The sequence below is a fragment of the Anser anser genome (assembly GCF_964211835.1).
Source record: "Anser anser genome assembly, chromosome: Z".
Classification (NCBI taxonomy): domain Eukaryota; kingdom Metazoa; phylum Chordata; class Aves; order Anseriformes; family Anatidae; genus Anser; species Anser anser.
In genome coordinates this window covers 53,413,471-53,431,059 of record NC_139723.1, presented here as the reverse complement: position 1 = coordinate 53,431,059, position 17,589 = coordinate 53,413,471, and the positions used below count along the sequence as shown (strand labels likewise).

Here is a 17,589-nt window from a genome sequence, read left to right as displayed (position 1 = left end):
ACAGCACTCCCATGGTGCACTTCAGTCAGCTAAAACAATACAGGTTGGCTGGGGATCCATTACTGGACTCTGATGAATTGTGTCCCAGCATCATAAATACAGCTTTTCTTTCATTATGGCTTGCAGCTGAGACTTAACTTTGGAAAATAGAAATTATCCATGTCATCAATCAACGGAAGGTAACTTTTGAAGCAGAGGAGAACCTCAGGATCAATGCAATGTATGTCAAGAACACAGTAGCAAGTGATTTTCAACCTGTACTTTTGAAAGAAAATACAGCTTCACTTACTATTGATAAAGAAGGAAAATGAATAATGTGAGGCTGCTTTGTATAAAACTAATATTAAAGGATTAGAGAGCTACTGCTAGAGATAGGAAGTACACGACACAGTAACATGCAAAATAATCTTTAACAATGCCTTCAGTTCCTCTTCTCCCACACAGTTAAAAAAGCAGCTATTCCTTCAGCAAATAAATGCAGACATTTTACAGCACTTACACATTTTCACAACAGTTTGACATTTTTTCTATACTCGTAGTGTCCTGTTGAAGAAAAGAAAACAGAATGAAATACTATTTCATTATATTCCTCACTGTTAATATGTTATTATGAAAGCAACTAAATAAGGCAGGGAATTGACTGTAAGCATACACTGCTTTGGCATCAGTCCAGTAGGTTACATGTTACTCATATATATTACTCATATTACTCATTACTCTATATTAGCTATAAACAGCTGTGAGATTATATGCACAACAAATTTATTCAATCTGTTAAATGATTTTTACAAACATGATGTAATACTATACTGTGTAATTTTACTGTGGTAGAACATACCACAGAATATCAACAAAAATTTACAGCATTATTATGGCTAAAATAAATAGACATGTTACACTTAATTCATATGACATTTAGAAGTAATGTGCGCAAAGTAAACTCTTGCCATACTTTTCACAAGCACACATTCCCGACTTGGAGTAGTCCACTGAGATAACCACAGGAATTTAAATACATTTATGCCTTAACTTAGTAAACTTTAACTTTAGTAAAACTTAGTAAACTTTAACTTAGTTAAAGTTTACTAAACTTAGTAAAAAAAAAATAAAAAAATTAACAGAAGTAGTATTTTGAAAAGTAGGACCTAGCAAGAAGTTTTGAAACAACCATCTTCATAAGTATCATAATACAAACAGCACTACTAAGAAGAAACCAGCTATTTCCATAGTCTCTAGAGGTAAACACTAAAAATAAAAACGATTTTTTTAAAACTTTTTTTTTAAGGGAAAACTAAATCGTATCCAGATTGAAGGCACTCCTGCAGCTAACAGTAAACTAAATTCATATATTACACTCTTAAACAGGATTGATTTAATAAAATCACAAAGCTTTATAAATAATAAATCAATTTAAACTTAGGTCATCTCAAAATTAAACTTTTAAAACTATAAACAATGGTACTTTTCTCTCACTTTCACACTATATATTTAATGAAAAAGCTTGCTTTGTACACATATATCTCTTCAATTTTAACTCCAGTAGCATTAGTGTTTTCAAGCACAGGCATAATTCATTATGTCCCAAAATTATTCACTGGGTCCAAAATACAATAAATATTTTTCATGGTTCCACCTTCTTTTCATGGCAGCTTGATATTCCCTTCACTGTTCATTGATTTAGGCATGTACATAATGCACCTGTCAGATTACACTAGCATTTGAATGAAACTGAGAGCTTGTCTCTATTGTCCCAGCCATACACACACACAAGGGATGTGGTTTAATTAGGTTGCGACTTCATTAAGTCATCTGGAAACACTACCTAGCAATAAAACCATACTGTGTTCCTTGATTGTTCTTGCCATCAGTGCAACCAATTCAGTGCAGGCACTGCTGGGATTCTGCTACCCTCTTTCATAAATGTTTGGAGAGGAATGGTGAAATGTTAGTGGGACATAATGTAAAGGGAGCTGCTCCCCTACTTCACCAAATGTAGGTGGTCTCAACTCCCCTTGTTAAATTTTCATCTTCTAAATCCACTTCCCAGCTATGATTAGTTTTGGAAGAGGATCCCTTACTGCTCGCTAAACTGCAAAAATATGTAATTCTTCCCCACTGCCTATCAGCTGAATTCTACACTCACTGTGGCAAAGGAGAGATGTCCCCTATTCTCAAAGTTCTTCCCTGTTTCTGCAGAAAAGGCATGCTCACAGCAGATTATATAAATCCATTCTGGCACCATCATTAGGTGGATTTGAAAAACTGCTCGGGAGTGAGAGAGGACCGGACTGGAGGCAAAAGACTGTAAATAATGTCTGTTGTTCCAACTCCCATAGATAAACTGCTTCTCCTCTCTACCTTATGGGCTTGTCTAGTATATTAGCTTGCTTTCCCTCCCCTCACCTTCCACAGGGAGCAAGAAAGCATTAGAAGACACAAGCCATTTTCCTTGCTACATCAGGACATGACTGAACAGCCAGAGAATATTCTGCTTCCTTGGGCAAGCTTTTTGTCCAGTCTTGTCAGGACGAACACTTTGCTGACCACTAAAAATCACACACAGCTTTCTGAATAATAATAAATAGGCACAGACGTTACTTCCATGACATTTCAGTGAGGTTTTAACAGTAGTTTCATGGCATGCTCCTTCCATAACCGCAAAAACATCCCATCTCTAAGAACTAGCCTCCTGTCAACTCAAAGCTCTCTAACTGATAGTATAAAATAATACTAATATGTTTGAAAGCAATGATTGCTAATGAATTTCAAAGAACAGCAGTACACTAGTCCATGCTATAATTGATTTCTAACTATCAAGATTTGTATTTGCACAAAAGGAACCTTAAATAGCTTTGGGTGCAGCCGTAACATAACAAAATAATACTTAAAACTACAGCTTTTTGCTCTGTTTCATCACATTGGTGATTCATTAATATGTTTGTACTGCTATATAAAACATTGTATTTGAGATTTTTGGAGGAATTCCCAGTTTGGGGATTGTGAAGGGGCAGGGTGCTATTTCTTTTTAGTTGCTATCATGGCAGTAAGACCTGAAAGATGCTCCTCAGGATTTGCTTTTCTCAAAAATGCAGCCCATTACATTAATGAACTAAGTGGAAATAACAAAATAGAACTGCAGAAAATGACTGTAAGAAATGCCTGTCAAACTTCCACACCTTTAAAACATACTAAGGATTTTAGTTGGATAGGAAGTCAAACAAAATCCTCCTTCCTTCTTGCATTAAAATGACAGAAACTACTTTATCCTACTTTGGCTTTACAGTAAAGGAATTGGGACTAAGCAGTGAATCTTTTGTTTTTGGGATACCTTTTCAGAACTAAAAAACAAACAAGCATAATCTCTACACATTATAAAAGTTGTGAACTAGTGCTGAAGGAATGGGAGGAATCACCTCTCTCCAAAGTTTAGCTAGTTGAGAAGTGCTGGTGACTAACTTGAGAAACCCAACTCCCCTCACTGTTTCCCTCCCCCAAAACCACTGCCAAATAGCTGGGCTTATTTGAAATACATTTTCATTTGACAGTGAACCAATTTACCTTTTCACATGAAAGTGAAACTTCACAGCACCCCAGGAAACTCAGCAGCCCCTCTGGAGACAGGAGAGAGAGATGAATTCTTCCAGAGAAGAAAAGGAGGACCAGAAGGAGGATCAGAATAACCCCTATTCTTCTGAATGACAAAGTGTTCTGTTTATTAACACATCTCATGAACTTATGCATTTAATGTAAATGAAGGTTTTGTTATAACACCAGCATTACTGCATTCAGCCTAAGAGGCTTTGGCTGTCTGCATCTACTATCAGCTTGGATTACTATTAATAGAAATAGAACACTGCTACAAATTTCTTTGTTTTGTTTTGTTTAAGACTCACAGCTAATGCTGACGTTAAAATCTTTTGGGGAGTTGGCACTCATCCAGAGTTTGAAAATAACTTGGTATGAACTAATTTGGTATATTTATTGAGTCCTAGTAATATCTATCTTCAATAAAAATATAAAAATTCCTATTTCATACAAGACAAGATCAACTAACCAAGATCTAATTAATTTCACATTGGGGTCATCTGGACCCCAAAAGTCATCATCCAGACTGGAAACAAATATTGTTCCTGCACTTGGCTATTCAGAGATACACACCCACTGGCAAGCATCTTAAAGCAACTAGGGACAAAAAATCACACCTTAATGAGAAAGACAAAATAAATTAGAGGAAGTAAGCACAGAAATAATTAACAACATACAATTTCAAAAGAAAGACAAAGGGCAAAGGGTTCAGATTCTTCTGAGGGGATACAGAATGTTGTGGGGTTTTTTGTTTGTTTTGTTTTTGCCTTAAGGACTTACTGCCAGTCTGTAGGAGCAGCTTGCCTGCTCTAAGTAAGCTATTGCAACAGCTAAGACCGTTATGAAGAGGCAATAAGAGCACTGACTGAATTTTGTAGACTAACAAGATTAATTTGCAAATGAATGCACTTGTGCTACCTACTAAGAAAAAGAGATCTTCCACATCTATATTTTTAATAAGCAATAACCAACTGCCTCAAAAAAAGAGGTTTTTAAGAAAGTGTTTTAACAAACTGTGCTATAGGATGTAATTCATCATGAACCAGTTTATGATAGATCAAGCACATGGAAAGAATATTTTCCTCTGATTCATGTTTTCCAAAGGAGAAGCAGTAATTTGTAACTCACAGGACTAACTCCAAAGCACGCAGCCACAACCTCTGGTTCAATTTTTCTTATATGCTTGCTTAAAGTGATGTGTAAGAAATACAGCTTTATTTAATACTCGCATTTGAAGAAGGCAAGCATTAAGCCATGCTTTCTTAATACAGCATTTTCAGATACTCAATATATAAGAATCAGAAAGAAAATATGGCAATGCAGAAAACGGAAAAACAAACAAAACTTGGCAAGCCTTCCAGGATCTGCAGCCATTGCTTTTATGTGGAAGTGCCATTCTATCTTGAACAATCCATCAGTTTTTTATTCTTTCTACTTATCATCTTTTCCATCTATGTAAGGATATGACAGGTGAGCATTTGAAGAATACCAAATACTGAGACCTTCACAAAAAGATCACTTAATATTTCAGAAATTTCCCCTATTTCCCCTATTGGCCCTAATTACATTTAGATTTTATGTTTGGTCACTTTTCAACATTGTTTTCATAATCTTGACTTCTCATGTAAGAAAATATGATGAATTTTATCAATATCAGTTAAAATTACTGAAAATTACTTCTGTGTTTTTAAATTCTTAAATTGTGTGCAAAATGAAAAATGAAGCTACATTATACCTAAGAAATATTCCTCCTAGGCTCTTCTAGGCTCTGATGAATTTTGTTAAGTAGATTTGTCATTATTAAATCTGTCATTACTAAATAACTCAATGAAAAGAAGATATATAACAACAAATTAGGAGCACATCTACACAGAAGATGAAACAAACAAATCTCTTTTTTTCATTCTATTTCAAATCTATGGTGCCGATGCCTGTTCAACAGCAAGATATATGACAAAACACATATATTATTTTTCTTGATACTTACCAATACCATCTTAAGAAAAAAACAGTAAGAAAGAAAAAAATGCCTTGCAAAGCTAGCTGTTGACCTTCCTCACACAGAAGTCATTTTAATGGTCTCATATCTGAATTTAACAACCCATGTATTAAACAAAATGTACTCAGCACTGAGAACTCTAAGACATCATTATTATAGTTACTTATTTTTAATTGTTCAAAGGAACTTCTTTTATTATCTAGGAAAATAATTGAGCTGTAACAGGACTTCTTCCGTGAGTGATGAACAAGATATTTTTTTGTATGACATTTTTGTTTCTCTGCAAAGTATAAAATGTCTTTGACTATTTTTTTTTAGGTTACACAACTCTTTAATACTAATGTAAATAATGATTTTCAATAAAAGCATTCTCTAAAAACCTTAAAAGCTAAAACCACACAGTGATCTAAAACTGATTAGATCCTTTTCCACTTCGGATGTTTTACACTTGAATTTATTCTTACATTTGAAATAGCTTATGAGAGAGATTTTTAAAAGAAATTAGAATTTTATTTTCATGGTAAGTAAATAGACTTTTAAGACTGGCAGGATATATTCATTTTAAAAGTTAAACCATTTCCTAGTCTATTTGAGAAAAATAAGTTAGAGGTTCAAAAGACTTTATACAGTTAACAAAATCTCATTCAAAGACCAGGACGTGATTAATTCCTGACCAATTAATTTATAGGACTTTATGCAGTCTTCTAATAGGAGATTTACCTATAGGTGGATTAAAGGTAGAGAGAGAAAAAGGAGAAGGGATAAGAACAAAGCAGATACAGACAGACAAGGTTTGCATGAATATATTTTCCATTTTATCTCTAATTTCAAATTATTATTTGGGTTTACAGTTTACATACAGCTTTCTCTCTACAATTACTTTTTATTTTACAGTTTATTACAACCAAGTAAAGAATACATTGGCCTGGGAATCCTAATTTCCCCTTCCAATCTCAATTTCTTCTATGCTAACTTAATTATGAGGATTAATAGTTCTTTGATTAAATTTCTGCCATGCTTGAAAAAAAAATCAGGAAAAGCCCTTATTATTTCACTAATCAAACATTATTTAATAGATTATCTGATTAAAGATGTGATTACAAATATTTTTAATTATAAGATACTTATTTTTCAAGACGAAAAGCATTTTAGCACAACTACATCACTTGTGCTTGCTGTATATTAAAAAGCAATGGATCAACACTACAAAATATGGAAAGAATTTAACAGACTTTGTTTTATTCATAAAATAACTCCAAATACATTTTCATTATTTTGCATTTCATCTCTCTTAAAATTTTGTCTGACTTACTGATTCCACAGGGAATTTTTTTTTTCACTTGTATTTTCATTATTTACACTTCATTTTGCATTATGCTATTAAATGAAATGATACTCCTAAAGAAAACTGACTCCTTGAAAATATTCCTTTGGGATAAAAACATCAAAACTTTAGTTTGTACAACTTCCATCTTTTTCTCATTTTGTTAAAATGATTTTATTTTCTTTTAAAAATGAATGAAACGCTGATCAAAATGAAAAAAGTTCCTGACTACATACTCTCTGTAAGTGTCAGTCACAGCAAGTAAAAGGTAAAATATATGTATTAGTAATTTAGGATGCTCATGTTGAGATGTATCTGTTTGCTACGACAACAAAAATACTACTGAAATATGTTTGCTACTTAAAGGTGAAAGGAGAAACACTGCAACAATAATAAAGGATAGTCCTTAATAAATATCAACATTTAAAAATACTTCTGAAAGGAAAAATTTATGTGGATAGGCATCATATTGTACACCAGACAGACTGTTGAACACCAGCTGTTAAATTATTTTCCTTTCCATCCTCCCCAAGGCAAATGAAGGGAAATTTCTCTCTACCACATCCACACAGCACTGAGGCTCCAGGATACTGGCATATCACTGTACACCATTCAAACCCTTAATTAACAGGAAACCCCGGCAGCATTAATTAAATTAATAAAGTCACTGTCCACTTAGTTTACGATAATACATATGCTACCTTGCATAAAGAACACATGGTATCTATTAAATTTATAAAAGCCCATCCATTACATAGTTCTGCCCCAAAGAAACAAGTTAATTACTAAATAATTTTAAAGAAAAGTATTTGTCTACAGTAATGCCACTTAAATCACAGAAAATCATATTTTATGGACTATGCTGGAAAAATGAAGAAAATGTATTTAATTCAATATAAATAGTTTATTTGAACATATGGAAAAATGAAAACACAAACTGTTTAGTGTTTGAAATAAAAAACAATCAAAGGTAATCCTTTAAAATTAGGGTTTAGATTAGTCTCTGCAAAGGATGCTGTTTAACTGAAACATCTGGTAGTGTTATGTTGAGAGACAGACCTTTTTTAACTTTGGAAATGAGATTAGTAGATCCGTTATTTGTAAGTGTCCAAGTAATTTCTAATTATTTTATCTGGGTCACAGATAATCCGCTTTTACAGGGCTTCCACAATGACATCAGAGGATCACTACTGAACTGATTATCCTGTTACCTTCCACCATCCATGGGAAGATGGGATTTTCCTTTTGTACATAGGAAGAGAAAGAGAGTAGTTGCTGATTGCTTCAGACAGGTGGCAGCCCACAAAATAAAGAACAGCACAGAGCCTGAGAAAAAAGAAACCCTCTCATACGCAAAAGGTACCAGCCTTAAAACAGGTCAACAAATTGAATACTACTTATTATTGTGCAACTTAATACTACTTAGTCTTGTGCAACTTAAAACCTCAGTAGAGATGGAAAATGTGTGAAAAAGTGTTGTTTTGCAACACATCAAAATAATCAGAGAAACCATTATTTAAAGGCCATGCCATATTATTAACTACTTGTACTATAGTAATACTTCATAGATCAAACATAACTGAAATGTCAGAACCTTATTGTATCAATTCAAAAAAAAGTTTTTTTAACATCATTTTAACAGTTGAAGTGATGTGAAATATATAAGGAAATACTTTCTTTACGCAGAAATGGAATGTGAGCAAAAGAGACAATTGCAAATGCCAGGGCTAGTTTTGTACTAACATACACACACAGAACCTGACAGTTCCTCCTTTTTAAAGTGATCCTGGGTAACAGCTCTTTACCTCTTGCAATAATAAACTTGAAAGAATCTATAGCTAGTAAAAAGACTTTTTTTTTTCCCCCTAGGTGAATTTATGCTTTTTCCTATGAATGAATGAATAGGTTATTTCTTTACTTTTAGGAAAACAAATACCTGTTGCATATCGAAAATATCAAACAACATAGGATTTGTTTAGAAAAAAAATAAATGAAAATAACATCTTGAGAAAAGAAGCAAGTTTCTGAATACCATTTAATTTAGCTTCTAATTAAATTTTATTACTTGACGTGAGGATAACTACAGAAAAAAAAAGTAACTGGAAATAAAATGAAGTAACTTTTGCTCCTCAAGATTTGCTCTTATACAAATGCAAGATACTCCTTTCTAGACAAACTCGGCATTTGCCATTGCAGTACAATGTCATTAGCAGGCATAGGCAGTAGTTACATAAGACTGCGTATGCTTTGGATGTTTTTTTGTGAAAACTTTAAAACTTTTCTGAAATTGAACTGTCTCAAGAAAGCAATAATTTATATATAAATACTATTTTTACTATTTATGACAAGCCACCAAATATATAAAACATCTCCCTGTATTGCTTGAAGTGAAAGAGAAATTATTGATTTCTCATGGGAGGGGGAGTGTTCCAGCTAGAAGTAGTCTGAAGTAAGGGGTACCAATAATAAAAAGATGTTCTCAGTAGCAGAACTATATAAATTTCTTATTTATTTATTTTTAACCTACTGTTTTATGCTATGCTTGCCTTTGCTTCTGAAGTAGTCATTGAAAAATATTGTGCTGCCTATGAATCTAAGAATACTGGCTTATTTCCTATTACGGAAGATAAAATTTATATTTGCAGAACAAGCAATAACAGGGAATAGAGGACTGAAAAAGCAAGTGTCAGGCATGGAAGATAAGTAGGCCTTCAATATAAATACATCATCAGTTTTGGAAATTACATCAGACTGTGCTTTCTTCATGGCTGAAAATGCCACACAGATCTTCAGAAAATTGTAAGAACACTACATCTTATAATGAAATTTTAAGAAGAGTATTTTCTAAATTAAGATCTTAGACTTTCTCCCCATTTCAGAGAGTTCTGAGTGAGAGAGATCTTAGCCTCCTCTTTCTCCAAAGTATCCAAGTAAGTTACCCAAGAGAGATCTGGTGTAAATGAGGAAGAAGTGCTAAAATTCAGGATGATCGTGAGAGTAAAGGCAAAGAGAGCTTTGGGAAAGCAACTGCAGGAGAATGAAAAGAGACATGTGCCTGTTCTGCTAAAAGGGTGTTTCACATATGCTAGTTTCTAGGGAGAAAGCACTAATCTCGTATAAAGTGGCGACCTCAGCTGCTCCTCTCTTCATTACAATAATTCATGTCAAAAGTTCCTCTAAGGACAGTTTTTGCCAACCAGCTGCTCTCCTCTCATTATGGGAAGTCACCTCCCCTGCTCTTTGGTTGCCTGGACCTCCAGATGAGATATAAATAGCATGCTCATGATACCCCAGCAGAAATACCACAATACAAAAGGTGGTTTACATACTCAGAGAGATTACTTCATATTAGGTAACTCGGTCTGCTAGTCACTTTGCAAGTAGTACAGCATTAAGAACAGTCTTCATGCAAGAGCCAAATATAAGTACACAAGTTAAAATGTTTTTATTTTTGCCTGAGAGAACACTCTTTCCAAGCATCTTAGAATCTGCTGAACACACTTGAAAGAGGATAACAGAAGATTACATGCATTTTTTCTTAGTTTAATAACTCTTACATAATGGATCGACGGTTACAACCCAGAGTTATCCAATGATAGTCACAGAAGTTCAGTCAACTGCACAGCAACACTGTACTTTGACAAGCACACAAAGCAGAATAAATCACCTGCACTTCATAATATACGTTCCTATTTTTAGGTACTGCCCTGTTTCAAACATACGGAACTATATTGGGCGTATCCTTTCAATTACATGAGTTAGACAACAGTTTTGACTTCTAAAAATAATCAAAGAGGAGAAAATGCCAGTATTTCTCCTTAAAATCTTACAAAAATTCCTGATCCTTCTTCATACAGCTTGTCAAGATCTGATGGCTCAATTTGTTAAATAGCTCAAGTTGGTAAAGACCAACTCTGCTCAGAAAAATGCCATCTACAAATTTGCATCTTCATGCAAATTCATTCCATACATTCAATTTTATCTGTCTCACTGCAGTGGCAAAAAGGTTAACTGACAGCAATTTTACTTCTGTAAACATGAACAATCAGTACAGGTGCTCTGAAGTAGTATATGTATCTTGCTTCATAATTAAGCTACATTCCAATCATTTATATTTGAGCAGAACCATCATTCTGTGGAAACCACCCATAAATATTGAAGCAAGAAGGTGTTATTTCAAGTACTAGTTTTTTATTACCCATAATGCTAAGGAAGGAAGAAAATTACAATTTCAAATCCCAAGTTGCTTCTGTGGGACTGACAGTAAACAGAAAACTTTCTATATATGAACAAGATATGGAAAAATTGGGAACTGCGTGTTTTTAAAATCTGCATGTCCAGCATTCCTGAAAAAGTTAGCCTTAGCTGCTTGTATTACTTTGTTCAGTGACACAAAACAGAAACTACTGGATTGGTTTCTGGAAAATTAAACAATGATGGTCCTGCAAGTTTACGTTATGGAGAATGAAAAAGTTTTCCTACAAAAAAAGTTCAAAGTTAGATAAATCCTTAGTCTATTTTTCCTTCCAAAAATACAATTTTGACAGAATTTGAAATACAGGTAAATAACAAAGATAAAACCCCAAACACTTGAACTCACTAGGTTCATCTAGCAATATCAGATATATCATTCAAAGTAGATCATAGAGCTGCAATGCTGATTGTACCTATTATTTAAAAACTACTTTTATCCAGAAGCTGTGGAACTAATCTTGGTTTGATGTTGAACTGCAAGTGCAGGAACCAAGAAAATGTTTATCTGCTTTTCTGTACAAGTATGAAAAACAGAGCTGCTGCTCTGCTGCACTTTCTTCAAAAGGCCCATATTCTCATCAACCTCTCTCACACACATCTGCGTAGCTTCAGCAATTTCTAAAGTGCATGCTCTCAAGAACTGCTGTGGAGCAATTAATGTAATACGAATGCTCTAACTGTGCATGTCTATGCCTGCAAGTGTTTGAGTTTTCTTTAAATTACTCTCAAATATGCATTACTAGTCTTTGATGACTGTGCTCCTCTGTTAAACAAATTTTGATCTGTACCTTATACTAAATTAAGCCTAATTTCATCATTAATTCATTATTTTAAATAGAGCTCATTACAGCCAAAATTTGCTTAGTTTATACAGGAAGGCTAGATCCTGAATAGTAACTCAGCACAGTCCACAATGGACACGTTACTGTCTCTAGGTGATCACAGCTCATTGCTTCTAGAGGACACAAACTTCTCCATATTGTGCACCCAGAACTGGGGGCAGGTACACCCGTTTTGTTTCCCAGTTCTACTCATCAGAGGACTGTCCTTGCAAAGCGCACCTGCTGCCCTCTCATCTGTCTTATCCAATGACTAGCCAAAACCGTTGGGAAGTGCTTACAGAGGAAGCAAATCTCCATACTACAACACTAACAATCAAACACTGTACAGACAGATTTTCTGACACAACTTGCAGGTTAAGCACAACCTCACCAGATTTGGTTTTGTTTAACTCTGACTAGCAGATTTCCTCAAAATGACTGCATTTTTTATTCCTGCCAATTCCATATTCATCAAAGAATTAACAAGAAGAAAGAAAAGGATTGTGCTGCTGGTATGGAAAAAAGGCATGGGTATGAAAAAGGCAGGGTAGCTTCAGAAGACAAAGGGTAATTTTGTAGAAGAGTATCTAGACATATAGCATAAAATCCATTCTATCAGTTGAGAAAATCTTATGAAAATTTGCACCTTCCTCTATGAGCGCTCCCCATGTGACAGGTTGCTAAACTCTTGGAGACTGATTAAACTGGAACTATCATGTGACTAAATATTGACGTGTACCAGAACTTGAAAAGCATTGCTTCCATCGAGCCACTCTCCCACTCAGATGTAGGGGTGGGTGAACACTAGTAAATTTACCAAAGATAACACACCCTGAAAAAACTGCAGCTTTTAAGAATTTTGAAGGCAGTCTGAAGGCACACAGTAAAGTGCCTCAAATACTAACAACGTTACGGTTGTAGATGGTGACAGTAACTTGAAGGGGATTAATATCCTGCTTATTTAAAAAACCTGTGTTAAAGGTTTCTATTTGACTTTGATGTCTGGAAAAACAAATGCAGAATTTCTGTAGACCACTGACTGCCAAAAAAAAAAAGGGGGAGTTGTGACTGCCAAAACAAGAGAAAACCAAACATAACCCAAAACGTACATAGCCACCAATTTCACTTAAGCAGGAAAAATCTGGAAAACATTAAAAGATTAAGGTTCAAAAACTTGCGTGATGGTTTCAGCAGCATCCTTCTAAGTAACATCATCCATTGCTTCTACTTTCAATTATGACCATGGTTCCTTTCAGCTGTATAGTTTTGGTTTTTGTTTTCCATATAAACAAATACCACCAGTGTGTATCTTAAGAAGCCAGAAGAAAACGCCTTTTGTGTAAGCGTGGGCAGGTAGCTTCGCTTTTTTACATATCCATTCTTCAGCAGTGGTCCAGAAGTTAACAACCCTAAAACAACACTAAAGCTGGGGTGCAGAGTGCCTGCAATCTCTCTAGCCACGACAGAAAGGTGTAGCCACAGACACCCACAACTCACAGAAGACAGCAGTAGCTTAATAGGGCAGCTCATTCACATCTGAGGTCACCAATTTCACACCCTTAACCATGTTGAAAGTGGTTGCAGAGGAATTATTTACAGAGGATCCAAACACACAAGCAGGTTAAGTACGGAGGGTGTGCAATTTGTGTTTGGAGATACACAGCTCTGAGGAGTCTGAGCATGGCACTGAATAACCCCTTCTAGGCAGCTCGCAGCTTACTTTGAGCAGTTGAACTAGATGACTCATTGAATAGCATAGGTTCTTTTAGACGTCAGTGCAACAGAGTCCCATGGTGTGAATGGGGATCCCAATAATGGATTTCTACTTCTCCAAGCAATCCCATGCCTAAAAACTCAGGCATACAAGGCAAGCACAATAGGTCTTCTGCTACAGGAAGGGTGCAGTGAGAGGTCCTACTGTATATCTGCCTCTCAGAGCCCATATAGTTTATCCACATCTGCAATTATTTTGTAGTGTATTTGTTTGAAGGAGGTTGAAAAAGAGGACAAGACAGTTCAGGCATAGTGCAGCTCTGCAATCCACAGAAATATGATTTGAGCACATAAAAGAAGATTGGACTTGAAAATACTATTTTTCGCTCATATCCATTCCAGGGTAGTAGCCAGCCTAGTAGGTGCAATGGGACGTACATGACAGTATAGTGCAGAACTGACACAGAGAACAGCTTTTCAGCACTTGATAGAGTTTGAAACGTTGGTGGCAGCCTGACTGTTAAGTCTTCGAATGGTGAAAGAACACTCTAGGAATGCATGTGTGTTGCAGAGGCAGCAGAATTTTTACCTTGTGGCAGAAAAGAAGTGTTCCAAGTTTCAGGCATATGTGACAATCAGTTTCACTCAGAGTTACTGTTTCATGTATACTCATAGTATCTGGATAGATGCTGACGGCCATAGCCAAAATTTAGTCCACACAGAACAGAACTGGAGGTTTCTGTTTTATTCATTTTCTCCTGCATCATTTCTGTGTTTTAGCATAGTGCTAAACACATGGCTTTTTGTTCCTTCTCCTACATCCACTTAATAGAGACTCAAAAGACATCCACATTTCAGCATTTGAACATTAAGTCTCCTTCATTTTCTGCCTCTCCCACTAGAGGGAGAGGAAGCAGAATCCAGATGCCTGCAGCACTTCAGCTAGATACCTAGCAAGGCGTAGTATGGGATTAGAAAAACTCTAATGTACACGGACACAAAGGTTGTGTGCCAGCATATAAACAGGGAGGCGACAACCTGTCAGCTAGACCCTGGAACAGAAATCAGACACACAATAAAGGGGCACAAAGGTAAACAGACCTGGGATTGAGAGGAAGTGCAGGAAGCAGTCTGTTAGAGCAGCTAGAAGATGGCAAAAATAATAACAGTATAGCTATAGACGCACAAAAATCAGGAAGCAACAAAAACAATAAATATGTTTTTATCTAACAGAAGTAAAAACTATGCAGCTTTTTTTTTTTTTTTGGTCCTTTATTCCATACAAAGGAATTACATAATACACTTAGGAGGTTTTCCATCATATACCTAAAAGGTTAACACTGTGTAAACCATGATAATAGCAAATTGAAATCTCAGGCAAATCTCAGTTAGTTGTAGTCACAAAGATGCTGTTATCTTATACTTCACTATTTCTAAAAAAAAGTTTTGCAGGCCAGATCATACACTCTTTCGGATATGTCCACGCCTGACTAATGTACTCTCTTTGTTGAACACTGGAGTATTTTACATAATTCTTTGGATTCTCAATATAATTCTAAAGGATTCACTAGTAGGTACTGTACATTTCTAATGTACAGAGAAGGATGTTACAGCAACAAAAACTTCCTTCTTATATTTATTAAATTACCAAATTCATCTAACTGAAAAATGTTTCCAGAGTTTTTTTTTTCTGTACCTTTAAATATAGAATATGCATTTGGACTGTAACAATTTACAGTCAGAATACATAATCCCATTCCACAATTTAATAATTGAAAAGATATGAAAGGAAACTTATTTATTAAAATACTTAATAAAAAGTCTGTGTTCTCAGAATCCATGATTTATCAGCAGGCCTCACTGTCACAAAGCCAGAGACCAGGGCACATAAGATTTTAAAATAAAAACAAGCATCAAAACTCACAAAATACATACTTTGTACACTTTATCAATCCAGGACAATGTAAGGTTAATTTTATTAATACACAACAGGAAATTGCATTGATTGGTGAATTACTACACACTTGTTTCCTAGAAGGCTTCTTAAGACTTCCTTGGAGAAGAAATCTTGACAAAGCACATACCAAATAGGTGCTTCATAGTAGAAATGTTTCTCTAGCGTCCCTTAAATGCAATCTGCTTTTTTGCTTTTATTAAGTTTATTGAAAATAAAACTAATATATACCTCTAAAATTAAGGGATTAGATACTTACTGTGAAAATACCCATTAGCTGAGTGTAAAAGAGTCCACTTATTCCACCTAACATTATTAGGCCCATGAAGGCAGATATTCTTAGAAGAGCAAGTTCATGTCTAAATACAAAATCATCCTAGAATGAGAGAGAAAGGAGAGAGACTTTAGCATTTAAAAATTTATGTAAGTCTTTGAACTGAGTGGAAATACTAGATAAGAGCTGCACCCGAAGACTTACGCTAGAGACAAACATTGGATTTTGAGCTATGTGGCAAATTATTGATATATTTATGTGCTAAAATTATAAAACAATCATTTATTTATACATGTAAACAGTTTTTTTTGTCATACTGCTAACAATACCTCATTCAGGTATTTAAGGTTTAGGAATACATTAAGCTCAGACAGGTTATTCCTTATTTTACCACCTCAAACAGTGTCAGATTGCTACACACAAGCTCCAAAATATCAGAAAGCCATTCTGTTAAACTGTCTAATTTGTAAGGCTTCTATATCTTGGCTCCTAGACACAAGTTTCTTTTTAATACCATCTCTTTTATAATAAAAATAATTACATTTCTAGCTTAAAGACAGTACCTATAAAATCCAAGTGTCTGTATTCAATTGGTCTAACTGTAACACTGCCTATTATCCAACAAACCTATCTTCATCTATTAAATCTTAGCTTCAAGTGTCTGCTTATGACTTTGGATATGGGTGCACAACCAGGTTGCTTCAGGGTAGAAGAGGTTATGAATTTACTGTATCACCTGCTTTGGAAGGCCTGCTCTTACCCAGCAGAAAATAAGAAAAGTATAAGAGAGTTTTAAAGCTCTTTTTTAAAGAATAAAGCACCATATTTTTAGCACAGGAAAACATTTGTACGTGGCAGTTACTGTAGATGTACTTGCTGCAAGTTCACACCCCATCTTACCCTTTGATAATGAGTTAACACACCCATTCTCTTATTTGTAAGTTACGATTATGTTCTCAAGGCTGTCTTTTGAATGTACACATCTGTTCATCCACTTAAAAAAGCCAGATCACAGCAGGAAACTATTGAAACCTTTTAAGTAAACTTTAAATTACAACCAGAACATAAAAATGAACTGAATGAAAAAAAAAAAAATCCTACTGCTTTTGAACGTTCCTTCTTTATGTTCAGCCACTAGGACCTAAGGAAGAGGAACTCCTACATTCAGGAATACGGGGTTTTAATTAAACAGGGAACAGCTGAAGCAAATTACATTTAAAAAAAAATTATTTTATGTTTAAATTATTTCCATGAATGTTCAAAATACAAATTACAGAAAAGTTTATACTGGCTACTAAAGTCAACAATTACTGAAAAAGAAGATATCAGCAACTAACCAGCTAAAAAAAAAACAAAATGCAAAACCCACTCATCTTTTCTGAACTGTTAAGGCAGCTCTTATTAGGATTGTCCTTTCTTGCAGATGTAGAGAACACACTCATCATTTCCTTTTTTTTTTCTTTTCATTCTGTCAAGTTAATTCAAAGTTAAATAACCTTAAAACCAGTCATGCTGATTTTTTTTTTCTTTTTTAACCATCTCCACCAAACATTTAAAGAAAAACAAGATAAGACACCACATTCTACTAGGTATAAAATATTTTCTCCTCATAGGTATGTTGCTTTGTTGTATCTGAAATGTTTCAATGTATTCACACTCATCTTG

At 34.7% G+C, this 17,589-nt stretch overlaps 1 protein-coding gene across 7 annotated transcripts in view; it reads right to left on the bottom strand.

The window, feature by feature from the left end:
• ZDHHC21 (zDHHC palmitoyltransferase 21) overlaps positions 1-17,589 on the bottom strand; it is a 42,749-nt gene that overhangs the window by 4,049 nt on the left and 21,111 nt on the right. For 6 of the 7 annotated variants that reach the window (XM_083816377.1, XM_083816379.1, XM_083816375.1 and 3 more), the window contains 2 exons: positions 15,910-16,026; positions 500-543 (listed from right to left, as the gene is read on the bottom strand). In XM_083816377.1, the coding sequence (XP_083672503.1) occupies positions 500-543; positions 15,910-16,026 (161 nt within the window). Of the gene's footprint in view, positions 1-499; positions 544-3,558; positions 3,692-15,909; positions 16,027-17,589 lie in introns of all 7 variants that reach the window. The other variant, XR_014576458.1, reaches the window with a different exon arrangement.